This window comes from Diuraphis noxia, unplaced genomic scaffold, assembly GCF_037042655.1.
Source record: "Diuraphis noxia isolate RWA-SAM2 unplaced genomic scaffold, SU_Dnox_SAM2 contig0001, whole genome shotgun sequence".
NCBI classification, from domain to species: domain Eukaryota; kingdom Metazoa; phylum Arthropoda; class Insecta; order Hemiptera; family Aphididae; genus Diuraphis; species Diuraphis noxia.
In genome coordinates, this window is record NW_028301711.1 from 42,883,196 (window position 1) to 42,899,398 (window position 16,203).

The window sequence follows — 16,203 nt, forward strand, 5'->3', positions numbered from 1 at the left end:
ATATGTAGTTATAAATGTTGAATTTGATTTTAATTATTGCAAAACAATATTACAAGTTTTAAAAATTGTTTATTTTGAAAAATTATTCCATACAATTTGTGAATTACAAATTTAAAATAAATATACTTTGGACTTTTTTTAGTTAAAATCTTATACACTAAATTTATCATTTGCAAAAATGGGAGAGCTTAAGTTACGCATTCCACAAATTATGATCATTATGTCATATGCTAAATAATTATGAGACCATGAAAATTTATTTTGGAAAATCTTAAACGACTTAATACGCTGGTTCACTCTCTCAATATATACACGTGCACTAGCTATGTCTTTATTTAAAAGTGCCTCAGTTTTAGAAAATATTGTTTTTTTTTTTTAAAAAGGAGGTCGGATCAATTCAATTTGTTTTTCTAAACATAAGTCGTCAATTAAAATTCCCTTATCTACCATAATCCAATCAAATCTTTACGTCATTCCTATCAATCCCACTTTGCTCGAATATTGCTTTGTCTGAAGCTCTACCTCCACATGGTTTGCTTACATATGTTTTAAGTCCACCAGGTGATATACCTATTAAGAATTTTAAGGTAAACGTTGATTTATAGTTGCTATAGGTTTTAATACGGCATGTTAAGCATTTGGGTTTTTGGGTTGCAATCTCTGTGCAGTCTATAATTACTCTGGTGTTACTAAACTTTTCAAAACAATAAGGTATATTTGATAAAATTTCTTGTTTTGATGGTCAATATACGACACTATTGAAAATCATAGCTAGTGACGGTATAATTGTGGTATAAATTAATCTATAAGATTCAGGTGAAACATTTTTGAACAATATTGATAATGCTACAAAAGGTAAATCTTGTTTAAATTTCATAAATACCATAACAATTCGTTCTTTATAAGTCAAATTATGAGAACGTTTATCTGGAAACTGCAAGCGATACACTTCTTCAATCTTATTTAATAACTCAAATGAAGGTATTCCTGTCAAAGTATATACATTTTTAGATGAGTTAATTATTGAAATAAATGGAACCATTAAATCACCACTAGTGACTTGAGTGGACACATTAGTCGTTGTGCCTTTATAAACAATTTGATCATACAATTGTTTGATCATTTCAGCAGTATCATCTTCATCAACATCAGAAATGTTTTCTGAACACGTTGATTGAAGTGGCTATAATTTAAATTGAAATACAATAACTTATTGAATATTTTTAAATCAAGAACAAATTCACCTTTTCTTGTATTTCAAAAGAAGTAGAAGTTTCACATGAATAATTTAAATTTGTAGATGTTGTGGGTAAATCTCTTTTCTTTGGAGAGCGTCTTTTTTTAGGAGATTCTAGTGAAACTGTAGACTTTAGCAAATTTAGACTCGGAATAGCAGTAGGCTTAAGTCGTTTTCGTTAAGTATTTACTCCTGTACCATATTTTTTAATAGAACCATTACAACCAAATAACTTAATTTTTTATATGGTATTGGTTGGAAAATATTACCTGAAGGTATAGAGTCGTTTTCAGTGAAGTGGAGTAAACACACACGAAGTTGTGTCTTTTTCAAAGTTTCTTTTCCAAACCTTAAGTTCTTTACCCATACACAACGCCTGTCAACTAATTCCTCTTTTCCCATTTTATTAATCCAAAGCACCTTTGGATCATTTTCTTTGGGAATTAAATGAAAACTTATATTTTCATTCGTAGAGTAAAAAGTTTTACAACCAAACACACCACAATAGATTCTACTGTTGCGAGAAACAGCCATTTTACCTATACTTTTTTTCAAAATAACAGAAATATAAAACACAACAAGTACACAACTACTGGATTAGCAGGTACTAGCACAGACTATATTATTTTGTCATATTATAGACTGTGGTACTAGATAGGTTAGTGTATATCAGCGGTTTGACAATTTTATTTGACCGGGTAAAGCCTAAAATATACCACACTGCACCCACTGCATAAATTATATTTTACTAAATAAAAAATCAGTTTGACTGAGTTATTAGCACTTATTAATTATTATGTATTAAATACTTAAGACATTGACTGAGCAGTGAGCGGCTGACCGTTTATTTTTAATTTTTATTATGTCCCACATAGGATAGTTATATTTTTGTCCACTAAGGAGCGATTATTAGTTTGTTATATCAATTACTTGAACAAACCCGTGTAATCATTAATCGGTATTTTGTCAAGTTCATTTCATTCTGAAAACGCCTACAGTAATTGTCGATATTCCGCGAACAAAAACTATGGATATACTCTATATGAACGTATTATTTTTTCGTAGTATTACAGTCATACTCATTACTAGTATTATAAGATGTTGAACATATTATTTGAACATTGGAAATTATTTTCTTTCATACAATCGTTTATAAACCTGAGTGTAACCGTATGGTTACACTAGGCGTTTATAGATATTGTTCGTTCAATGTGATACACGCTATTGGGTATTAGCAACATGTTCATGTGATGTATACGAAAAATACAATATATTTTAATTAGACTTATTGATGATTTAAACATTATATTGTTTTACAAAATAATATTTATAAATTATTTAGTACCTATATTTAGTATATTTTCGTATTTTATTTTATAATGCATAACATAGAAATATTTTTGCAAATTATTTTGAAAAAATAAATAAAATAAAACACGTGTAGTGTTGAAGAGACATATTATATATTTTTCAAAATAAAAAAAATATAAGTATTTTTTGTTAAAATGTTTAGGAATGATTTTGCTTTAGAAGAACTTTTTAATATATTAGACAATGAGCCCGAAATTAGCGAAGAATTTGGTACTCCAGATGTATACATTACGCCCTCTAATCCGAGTATACTTACTGACGAAGATTCTGGTGATGAGGAAGAAGGGGGAATATTAGATAATTTATCCGGTCCCCAACTAGTTTCAACTGCAGAACTTGTATTTTCTAATAACTCTTGAATCGGAGAATTTATAAATGATCATAAAAAAACAAATGATAAGTACCATAAAATTAGATTTAAAAAAAAAAACGCCAGATATTGGCTGAAAAATCAGCTCGTAGATCCAAACCAGGTGAATGGGTAAAAGGAGATCTTCAATGCAATAATTTTAAACCATTTCCTGCCACTGATTATTCAAAGTTTTCTTTAAACTCTTGTATTGAACTTTTTGAACTAATGTTTACTGATGACATTTTTGAATATTTGGTTTCTGAGTCAAACAAATATGCCATGTTTTGCAATAGTAAAGACCCTAATATCAAAGTAGAAGAATTAAAATGCTTTATTTCCATTCTCATTTTAATTGGTTATAATTCACTTCCGGGTAAGTGATATTATTGGGAAGACGGAAAAGATATGAAAAATAAAATGGTGAGTAATGCAATGCGCCGTGATCGGTTTCTTCAAATTTCACGGTTTTTACATTGTGCGGATAATATGAATATAAATACTACAGATAAAATGTACAAACTTAGACCTTTAATTGAAAAATTAAAAGTGAACTTTCTCAAAAGCTTTCAACCTTATCAATATTTATCGTATGATGAATCTATGATTAAATACTACGGTAGACATGGTCGTAAACAATTTTTAAGGGGTAAGCCTATTCGTTTCGGGTATAAAGCATGGTGTTTAACTACAGATTTTGGATATTTTCTAAACTTTGATATATATCAAGGGAAATCTCCGAATTTAAACACAGCTTACGAAGATGAATATGGTAAAGCTGCTACCCCATTAATGGTTATGCTTGATGATTTACCAGAAGAAAAAAAAACTATCATATTCTATTTATTTCGATAATTCATTCACCGGATTTAATCTCTTAGTTGACTTACGTGAACGTGGATACGGAGGAACAGGAACAATACGAGACAATCGTATTCCAAAAAGTTGTCCTATTACAAACAATAGTATATCTAAGAAACGAGGAGAGTATAAAAGTACTATTAGCCGAGAAGATGGATTGATTGTCGTTCGTTGGGTTGATAATTCAGTTGTTTCAATGTCATCTAATATTCATGGAACTGAACCCGTGTCAACAGTTAGACGATTTTTCACAAGAACCAAACAAATTTATTCAAGTTCCACGGCCAGCGCCCAGCAATAATTACTAATTATAACAAACACATGGTTGGAGTCGATCGAATGGATGAAGACATAGCCAGATATCGACATAGCCAGATATCGAGTAGGGATTCGTGGAAAAAAAATGGTGATGGCCTCTTTTTACTTGGCTCTTGGACGTGGCAATAACTAATGCAACAATAATTAAAAAAAAAAATAATAACTCCGGCTCTGAATGGTTAGTCATTTCAAAATATCATCCAATTATACAATGGAGTGCATTAATATATCATATTATGGAAAAGGCCTAAACACGTTAACAGACATGATAAAAATAGGGAGAAAAAATAACATAATAGTTTGTAATAGTCTTATAATTTTCTGATTACCATTGAATACTAAAAAATCGATTAAATAATGTATTTATATGTACCTAATAACCAGCAGTCGTTAATGGGTGGCCAACATTTTCGCCGAAATGGTCACGCGATGAAACGGACACCGTCGAATTGATACATCGCCGAAATGTCTGCGCCTAAAAGTCCTATTCTCTTTATTTTATTTATGTTATTCAGATTAAAAATTGATTAATTATTTTTTATACCTATGACCTAATTAATAAATTAAGTTAAATCTAAAAACATTTGAATAATTCTATAATTTTAAACCTACCAAAATGTAAAGTTACATTTACATTATTGGTTTTGGGGCGTCAAAATTGAATATAATCGTATTATATTCTTGTTGTATCATTAACAATGATAAAAATACCATGATATTTAATATAGGTAGATAACTAATGAGTATGTTACTTAATCTTTCGATATTACGAAAAATACGTATTATGTGACACTTTATACAAACACACAAGTTATTTTATCAAAAGGTTGTTAATTCACGGTGACAAGTAATCTGCATATGGAACAATAGTATTATTTTAAAATATTTTGAAACTAATAATATATTTTTTTATTAGATTTTCATTCACATTCATATAATAACACAATAACATAATATTATAAAAAAAATAAATACACATTAATATATCATTAGGTTGAAAAACAAATATCCGATCCGTTAAAATTATTAATGTAAATCATTAATCATACAGAAATAAAATTTGAAAATGAAAACATCATATTAAGATAAAATAATATTATAAAAATGTTATAAAGTTTTTTTTTAACATGAAAAATTATCAAAATAAAATAAACAGCTGTAGTAAAGCGGATGGATATGCGGTAAGCACCCTATTACTTAAACAAAAAAACAGTAAGCACAAATTTTTAAAAAAGAAGTTTTATTCCTGATATTTCTACTGCCTGGGGTATAGTTATAGAAGAATTAGAAGGTAAAATCCATCTCAAATCTATGATCGGTATCTTTTAATTTAGTAATTTACCAGTAGCAAAGTGCATAGAGACGATATAATCCATATTATAAGAATATAAATTGGAAAAATAACTTGATTGAATTAGATTTATTTAATTTTAAATATTTTAACTAATTATTTAAAAGAATATACATACATTATTTTTATTAAAAAACTGTTGTATTTTTAGATTATTTAGATTCTCAAAAACATATCCATGCGCACGCAGCAATACACTGTGGTTTCTGACGGGTTGGTGAGCAATAGCGGCAATTCAATTAACATTTTGTCATAAGTTATCATTTAAGTACAGAAAAAATATTAATGGCTATGGGATATTTTATTATTATTTTTATTTTTATACACCAAGTGCCAATTACATTGGCTCTAAAACTAAAAAATTTAAACAAGTACAAATATTTTGTAGTAAATAATGAACAAAATACAACGATGTGTTTATTTTTATTTTTGTGTAATTATTATTGTTTAAAGCAATAATAATGATTCAATTTCAGATATTTGGTAGCAAACTGTGTTTAGTTACTGCTTTTGGGGAGTCAAAAATAATTTTTATAGGAGAAAAATAATAGTTATAAGAAAACATATAAGTAATTTTCGATAAAAAAGATTTTTTGATTTCTTGTAGCTAGTATGTAACTAAAAAATAAATAACCATACACGTCTTGTAGTTTCACCGAATTTTTATACTATCATTTACACATTTATTTTATGTCCTAGCTGTTTCAGTCAGTGCAGACGAGTGTCGAGTGCGTGCAATTTTTATTTTAACAATGCTGTGTAGCATGAATATAATGTCATACGTATGCGGGCCTAAGATACAGTGTTTATAGATAAGGTATAATTTTGAAAATAACTTGGGATTTTGGCTGTTTCTTTTCATTCCAAGGAATGTTTTAAGAGCATATTCTATGAATTTGGATATTTAAAAAATTTAAACGCATCTATTATTCATTTCAAGCGATTTCTCAACAAATTATTTTTGTTGATAGGTATTCAAATATTTTTAGAAACGAAATATTTCATTACTACTTGACTTATCTTTATATATTTACAATTACATTTTTGAAATATATAGATTAATTTTAAGCTATTTGCCTATTTTAACAAACACGAAAATATTCAAACCGATTAAAACGTTAAATCACTACGTCAGTATTATATTAATAGTTATTAATAATATTCATAATAATAATTACTGAGTAATAAGTTAGAATAAAATATAAAATTATGCGAATTGATTTTTCAAAAGTTAGTTTACCTAATGTTGTTCAGTTAGGTACAAATAGGAAAATTAATTATTAATTAACTATAGCGATATAAATCAGTAATAAAATATAGGCTGATGGACTAGAATGGTTTTTAAAATTATGCGAATTGATTTTTCAAAAGTTAGTTTACCTAATCTTGTTCAGTTACCTACAAATAGGAAAATTAATTATTAATTAAATATAGCGATATAAATCAATAATAAAATATAGGTAAATAGAAATATAGGCTGATGGACCAGAATGGTTTTTATATGTATGTAATGATTTAATTCAGATTTAACATAGGTAATATACATATGAGTGACCTACTCAATGACGAGGTACCTATACTGAAGTGGCGTTGTCAGAAGGGCTTTGGGTGTTTAATCTCCAGTTATTGCCTTTCCTCCAAAATAAATGTAATATTTATACTATTTATAAACGAAAATTTAAAAAAACTTAGTTTCATTTATATTTAACCCCTCTCCTCTTCATAATTCTGGCTACGCTAATGGTACATTCGACACCTAAACTATACAGTAGCTGAGAAAGTCCTCCAATATTTTATTTATAATCCCACATTTTACTACATCTACAAGGATGCAACTATGCAAGTACATCATTCAGTTTAAATTCGATTTTAATACAATATTTAACAACAATTTTAATTAATTATATCGGAATATTGGTTTTTTTGTAGTATGTACGTTGTCTCCTTAAGATTAATTAATTTTTAAAGAAAATCATTTTTTATTACATAGGTAATAATTAATTAATTAATAATTATTTAAAATTGATACGAATTTTGTTTGTCAACTGTCACTAAAACCTAACCAACTATAACAACAGTTTTATTTGGTAACTCGCAGTGCCAATCCGGCGCTATCGTGCTCGTTTTTTGCAATGCACATAAATTAGAGCTTCGGTTCAGCAATACGCCAATACATAATTCTTCTTTTATTTGTTTAAAAAGTTTGATAATATAATTTTATTTTTAGTGGGTGTGTAGATTGACAATATACATATAGCTTTCATTTTTACAGGCTTAAGTAATAATTAAAATGTGTCAATAAAATATGATAAAAAAATGTGACATTTAAAGATACATTTTAAGGTAAGCCAATGGATATTTTGCATTTTAATACAATAAAGATCTTATTATAATTAACTTCGTGTATCCTACATTGATGACGAAATAGTTAATTTTTAACTTATTTAATAGTTTATTTCAAGTGATTAAAAAAACAAAAAATAAAAAACTTATGCTAAAATTAATATAGATAATTGAGTATATAAGAAAGCACGTTTTCAAGCATATTTTATGATCACACGACAACTAAATTAGTATTTACACGAAAACTACTCAAAATATTTTTAGCATACCTTTATTGAAAATTTAAACACATTTATGATTAGATTTTTTTTTTAAGTTTTGAAAACATATTTGAATTTCTTATTATCTTTCCTAGGTTTTTCAGAGAAATGGATTTTCCATTTTGTTGTATCGTTTAATTAGTATAGTATTTTTTTTTTTAAATGCACTTCTACTGCGGTGTTGCTAAAAAAAAAATCATTGCCTACAAAATACACAGACAAAAAGAAAACAATTATGTTACAATTAGTAGGCAATTAGCCTGTGCTATACTATTTATTCATAGTTTATAAAAAAAGTACAACATATACTCTCATACCTAACAAGTTATATATTTAAAGTAGGTAAGAATATCTGAAATTGATATTATTCTTGATAAAATGATAACAATCTTCATTATAATAAATGTCCAAGAGAAAAATCATCCAATGAAATAATAGCACTATAAGACTATAACAGTATAATATTGTATTGTAGCATACCTATAAACTATACAACGCATAATATTATATAGAAAATAAAACTGAATTATTTAGTAATTAACGATTGAGAAGCCAACTAACATTCTCTATACCAATTAAAAAGCAATAATAATTAATTATTAGTTAGGCTTAAAAAGTAGTCAATTGGTTATGTGAATTATTCATGATAATTTAAATCATTGTCTAATCCTATGAAAAACTTCAACGATTAAATTGAAAATCCAGTCAGTTTAAAAGCTTGTTGAGTTATATTTTATTTAATATTACTTACGAGTTCTAACGATTATTATTTTTAGTACATCTATTTCTTTTGTTTCATGCCTAAGACATTATGGTACTGTTCTATATAACAAAAAGAATTGTATTTAATATAAAAACTTTTTTAAATTTAGAATGAATTATCTATATATTAAATTGTGAAAAAAATAAAATAAAACGTACCTATGCTTGAATATTTTATGTAAATACCTACTATCAAATAGTATTATTTTGTATACCATAGGCTGGGCAAGTTAACTAATTATTTTAACTTATAGAAGTTACCTACCAACAAGTTAATCAGAAAATAGTAACCAAACCTAGTTGAAAATAAGTTACACTTTTTTTTGGAGATTGAATATTTACAATTTATGTCAAAATATGATAAGCACACAGATGTGTACTTTTATATATATATATATATATATATATATATTGTTCCCTATAATAAATATTGCATTAAAAATGTTGACAGCATAAATTTTAGTGTTTAAGATTCATATTATAACATAATAAATATTAAATGTTTTTAGTTACTTATTATTACTATTGACTTTTATTTACAAAATAATGATTTCTATTAACCAAAATACATTTTTAATTTATGGTTTGGGGTGTACCTAGAAGGAATAAATCCAACTTCACTTCTCTATATAACAATAAAATTAATTTACTTATTAGCATTTACATTTACTACATACCATGGGAAAAATTTAACTTATTATGTTTTAAGTTAGTTTTAAACTAAAAACTGATTATGTAACATAGTTAAAAGTAACTCTACTCTAACTTTTACTGTTTAATAAAACACATACCCCTGAAGCCTAATTTCTGTTTACATTGTTATCTCGTTACAATTCACAACTTGTATAATTTTATACATGTTTGAGTCGAACAAATGCATCATTATATGATTTTAAAAAAAAACGTAGAGAGTTAAATAATTATGTTACTTACTTCAGAAATGAGATTTTGTGTTTTTCAAATGGGGTCAAACAAATTAAATTACAATTTTATGAAACACAAATATACGACTGCTAAAATGTAATTGAAAATTTTTAAATACTTCCTATTAATTATTATAATGTTTTTTTAAGTAAAGGATACATTCATTAAGAGTAATAATTTTGATTATAAAATGTACATAGTATCAGAATACGACTATAATATATTTGAATAAAAATATTATTAATGCTGTTAGATTAGGTTAGGTTAGGTTATGTTACAATATTGTATTTCCTCAAATTAAGAAAAATTAAGAAAATTAGGCCGACTCTAAATAGTTGAGAGGAACGCAAAAGAGAAGAAGAAAAATTAATAAAATAAGTTATATTTTTTCATGAAGAACAGGTCTAACTATTGGGCTGCCTTTTCAATCAGACAGGTGTAGATGTCCACCTCGCCCCTTCCTCAAATTTTACCAGTGGTGAGAGAGAAGAAGAATCCCTAAAATTTTTAAAATATGTTACTTTGAGTTACCAATAGTCCACACATAATAACACGTATAGTAGGGGGTCCTTATTTGTAGGGAAATCAATACATAATAAAATATTTTTATTTCTTTCTTTTCCATTTTTATAAGAAACTAATTTTGGTTAAATTTGATCATGATTAATAAATTAATCCCTTCACATGCAACAAAGGGGTATTGAAATTGAAAAATCAGGATATTTTGTAATTATTTTTAGTGAAAAATATATTATAAATAAATTATGTAATTTATACTATATTATTAATTAAAAAATATGGACAGTTCAGTATCGTTCTGTAGGTACTGAACATAGCAATGTAAGGAATGTGTTATATTACTTATATTTGAATTCAATGATGAATAAATGCAATTAAAAAATAGTTTTTAAAGGAGAAGAGCAGACTTGAAGAAATAATCCAATTTATTATTTATTTAATTTGTTAAGAATCTTTCTATAAAATATTTAATATTATAGGTATAAAAACTTTTATAGATTCTTAACTGAAAAGTAATCAACAAGATTAAATAAAAATAGCTCAATAAGAGTCAAAATAATAAGGACATTTTACCATGAATGGAAAATAGTAATTTTTACATTTGGTGAAAAATTTAAGAGTCTACGGTTATTCGTTTTTGGATTACAATAAGACATTAAAAATCGATTGATGGAAATTCATTAATTTTCTTGTGAAAATCCAATATCGTGAAATTTTTTTATTTACACGCCCATAACATTTTTTTCTTTGATTAAGGTAGAATAAGTTTATCAATTCATGTACCTTGCACTAAACATGAACAGTGCAAATAGTATGCATGTTGAAATAAGGGATAGATTTAAAAGTGTTAACAAGTGGTATTTTAGTTTGTTAAAATTACTTAAATAAAAATTCTATCTTATGAATTAAAGAAAATCTTATACACAAGTTACATTAGAGCATTAGACCGATCCTAACATATCCATATGGGTGTGAGACATGAGCAACGACCAAGGGAAAACACCAGAGCCTAATTACCTTTGAAATAAAAATATTAATAACAATGAATGGCCTTCAATATAACAGAGAAACAAAACAATTTGAAAGAAGATATAATAACGAATTACAAGAGCTGTACAGAAGACCAAATATTTTTTCATATACCAGAAGCAAAAGGCTTGAATGGTTAGGACATGTCAAAAGACCTCTAAACATGCCCAGAATGTGATAGAGGGACTTAGTCGAGAAGGATCTAAGAATAATTCAAGAAAGGGCTCAGATAAACGTGGCGTACAATAGAGAAGAATGGAATATGTTTGTGGTGGCAGCGTTGGACCTCAAAGATCCCTTAAGCTGTTTATGATGCTGATGATTAAGTTAAGAAAAATATTCCATTAAAATTTCATAAGGTACAGAAAGAAAATTCTTAAGAATTTCTAACTGAAAAATAATTTGAAATTCTCTCAGAATTTAAGATCATCAATATTATATGTGGGCCTGAATTTTTATGCAATGTATATTCTTTTACATTTGACCCATAATAATACTTATCAAATATTGATGTTCCATAATAAATAGATTTCGATATTAATTTTTGTTTTGTATATTTTTACATATTTAATTCTTGCTTCAAAATGCATACTTTTGGATAATTACATAAAATGTGAATATTTTATAGATAATGAATAAAATATTTTAAATTTTACTTAAAGTTTGATATATTCGTACATGCCAATAGTCTGACAAATATAATTCGATCAAATAAAACAAAATATTTTACTACAGGGGATTCTGTCGACAGGAGTATGACGTCTAATAGAAGCGTTATCTTATAGATTTTGGTACATACCTAAATATTATTATTATCTGATTTTCCGGACCTAAGATTAAGTCAATATTATATTATTACGGTAGCATATTTATATTAGTTACTGACTGTTATTTGTCGTTTTAATGTATCCGAGGTTATTTTTTTTATATCAAAAATTTAAAAAATGGCAAAGGCAAATAAAGCACATTATTATGTAACTGAATATTCAGGTATCTTTACTAGTTATAACAATTATCTCAGCGTACGGCCGTATTTACATTTTAATATCTTTAACTAAGTGATGATTTTGACTCTTATTAATACAGTTATCAAAATTTCAGAATGAAATCCAAATTTATGTAGTTATTTATGCAGAATAATATGCAGGTTTTTTAAAATTTAAAAATACGTTCCTACAATTCCTACTTTCACTATAGTGACACATATTTTGAAATAGTTAAAATTTAAAAATATCTATCTTCATTTGCGCCCTATTTTATGATTTGTAACCCCTTAGGGCATATGAAGAGGTTGAGTGATAATGATCAAATTTAACTAATAATTTTTTCTTATATTAGTGAACAAAATGGATAAGAACTCAAAAATATTTTAGTTAAAAATTAAGGACCCCCTAATGTATAGAGTAGATATTATATATATATATATCATGCTTAAACATAAACAATTATATTTTTTATTTGACTTCTACAAATTGGACAAATCCATATTGTCAGTCTTTCCATGCAAGTCCCACATATATTGTAATGATTACATGGCTCTAATAAGACATTACCATTATCGTCTTCCAAACATATAGCACAGTTTGTCAATTCTTTAATGATACAACCTAGAAATTGTATAATATTTTTAGTAAGGATGCATAATATTTTAAAATAATAAATTATAAATACCATTTTGTATGCGGTTAATAATTATGACTGGTGGCATTTCAGATGTATTCTGAAGTAGAGTATAAGAAGATTGATCAATAGTAAGTGATCGAGGAATTGAAGCACTCATAAGGGATGAAATACTTGATGAATTGGAGTCTGTTGATAACATGGCACTTCTCAAAACTCGCATATAGTGATTGACTTGTTGATACAAATTTGAATTATTTGAAGAACTTGTATTCTCTGAACTCAAAATACGTCTTTGCAAAACCTTATGCATTCGAATAATATCAGGATTAGAGATAGAAAATCTATAATCAGCATTATTCCTGGAACGAATAATAACTTCAAGTGATTCAGGTTCATTGACTATCGATGAATTGGTTGGAGGATTTTTCGGAGTATTTTCTATCGCACGGGTTACTAAATTACGGTTGAATTCATAAGACGAACCAGCTTGATCTTCAGTATCAGTATCAATATCATCGAGGTCTATTAATACTTGTGCACGGTTTGAATTATTAGTCACATTTAAAGAAGAAACAAACGACGTATCTTGAGCAACACCACGTTCAGAACTTGAGGGAATTGATACAGCTGGTGATTGATTACTGTTGACGTTTTGAAGTTGACATTGTAAGGCTGAAGTAATAACATTATCAGATTGGCGACTTTCACTCTTGTTGGATGAAGTATTGGAGGCAATCGGTTCAGTTTGTGAATCAGCACGATGAGTAATATTCACTAAATTCTCACTCTGTTGACGAGAATTGTTTAAATGAGCTTGAAAAGACGACGTATGTGGTGTTGGATGTTGACTTTCACTCCTACGTTCGAGTCTTTTGGATCGCGATGACGAGAACGATTTCTGTGATTCAATAACGTCACGATTAACCTTACGATACCATTCCACATCCGATTGAGAATTAGTTACACCTGCAATATTTCGTCGACCATTTGTTGTGCGTTGAAATTTTTGAGGCCGCGGAGAGGAGAATGCTTCATTCGACTCAGCTGAATCGACATCAATTGACACTACACGATACCAAAGTGGACACATCTGAGTATATTCTATTAAGTTCGGATGTGCAATTCGAAAATGATTACTAGTGTTAGTGGTATGTCTAGTCTTCCATCGAGCCGATGATTCAGCTGTTACTTCAGATAAAGTTCTTTGTACAGCGTGTGACATATTTGAGCTAGAATCAATATTATTTCTCTGTAAACTGGTTTCACCAAATCCATGTGTATTAGATATATTGTCGTTTCTCGGTAAACTAGATCTAGTAGTATAACTCTGTGCATAAGAACGAGAAGAAGTGGTAGTTTCGTCAGTAATGTCAAGAGCATATTGATTAGTAGCTGAAAGACTACTTTGCCTTTCTTGAGTAGATTGGACTGGTTTTGTTGAATTTGATTTCACATTGTTATGAAAGTTAGAATTTTTTGACTGAGACATAATGGAAGATGTTTGGCTTCAATTTTGCAACTAAATGTTCACCTAATGACAAATAATAGTTTTAATCTTAAGTTTATATATTTAATTAATAATTTTTATACTACTGATTTATCATTTTCCAATCCTTGGGCATTGGATGAATAAAATATTCAATGATATTGAAATTAGCTTTTCAAATGTTTTTTAATATGGTATTATCTGGCTGACCAATGATATATAAATTGACATTTTCAATTCAGATGAATATGCTAAAAATACAAAAAAAAAATTAATTTAAAATTGGTTTCAATACTTAAATATACTATGGTATTTACTAAAATAATAATTTGAAGTACTTATAGAATAAAAAAAAAAAGCTATATAATATCTATGTCAGCACGTTTTACTCTTATCTTGGTAGGTTAGATATGTGTATTAGTGGTAGTATGTACTCGCTCTTTTTTTACATTCAGATTTGAAATATGGACTCTTTAACTTTGTATTAATTTATCCATTTACAAGTTTTTCACTCTAATGCTATGTATTTTTGTGTAATTAGAAATCAAACGTATCATAATATGTTGATTTATGCTTCTTACAGATTGTAGAGGAATGTGAAATTGCTGTCAGAATGAGTAAAAGTTTTTTAATATAATACAGCGAAACTTCTAAATACCGGACACTATCAGACGCCATAATTTTTCCCATTATTTACAGGTTTGTCAAATTGTCGAAATCAAAATCAAAAAATTAAATTGCCATAAGTGTCCGGTATTGAGGGATTTTCATGTATATAAATAGTGAAAATGTCCGCTATTTGGAGGTTCCACTACTTAGAGATGTCCGTTAAGGGAAGTTTTACTGTATAGTGATAAAAAATAATGTTTAATATAATAAACCTGCTAAATAACATCAAATTTGGGTTATGAATAATTTTTATTCAACTTTTTTGGCACAAAATAGAAGCAATACCTAGCTTTTAAAAACAGAATCACAGTAGACAAATAAATTATATTTTTCAGGCGAAATATTTTGTATATTAATAAGAAAATTTTTTTTTTTAAACTACATAGATAAGTTAGGTTTTTTGAGAATTTTATTATCTTATTTAAATACAAAGATATATACCTAACTAGTACTTAACCCCTTAATGCATAGTGTGCCATATGTGGCACAAATCAGTTTTTCGTGATTTGTTGCTGTGAAAATATAGCTATGACGTTACTGCATATACGGCCAGATTCGGCACAAAAAAACGAACAATTTTGATGCAAGGTACATTTATCTAGCGTTAAAATTGTGAAACAAATATGAAATTTAATCAGCTCCAAATATGTTTGTCACAAAAAGTCGTTATCACTTATTTTATGTTATCATAACAAAAAATGTATACTGTCGAATTAAAAAAAAAAATACCATTGTGTTTGTCAGTTTGTCAGCTTTATTTTAAAACTAAGTACTAGTTTCTAAGTATAATACTTTTTGAAATAAAACAAAAACTTAGTATGTGCCATATTTGGCACAACATGATGCATTAAAAACATAGAAACTGAAATTTTTTTTAGCTCTAAAAATAAAAAATACCATATCATAGAGCATATATTGAGTGCATGGTGACCGGAAATGGCAAAAATAAAAATTGTATACTTTAATGAATGATAGCCAATTATAGCACCAACAAACTTTTGGTGCATCTATATGCTATTATATAGGTCAAATTCACTATTGCCATATTTGACACAAATTAAACCTTGATCAACTATAAGGGGAAGTTTGACTCAAATATTT

At 27.4% G+C, this 16,203-nt stretch overlaps 1 protein-coding gene and 1 pseudogene across 1 annotated transcript; both read right to left on the reverse strand.

The window, feature by feature from the left end:
- Nucleotides 1-150: 150 nt before the first annotated feature.
- Nucleotides 151-1,771, reverse strand: LOC149060717 (uncharacterized; annotated as a pseudogene).
- Nucleotides 1,772-12,755: 10,984 nt separating this feature from the next.
- On the reverse strand, nucleotides 12,756-14,453 carry LOC107168777 (uncharacterized). Its single transcript, XM_015518299.2, has 2 exons — nucleotides 12,996-14,453; nucleotides 12,756-12,931 (listed from the first exon to the last, which is right to left on the reverse strand). Exons 1-2 carry the CDS (start codon nucleotides 14,434-14,436, stop codon nucleotides 12,756-12,758), a joined length of 1,617 nt encoding a protein of 538 aa, XP_015373785.2. The 5' UTR covers nucleotides 14,437-14,453.
- Between the last annotated feature and the right edge of the window lie 1,750 nt (nucleotides 14,454-16,203).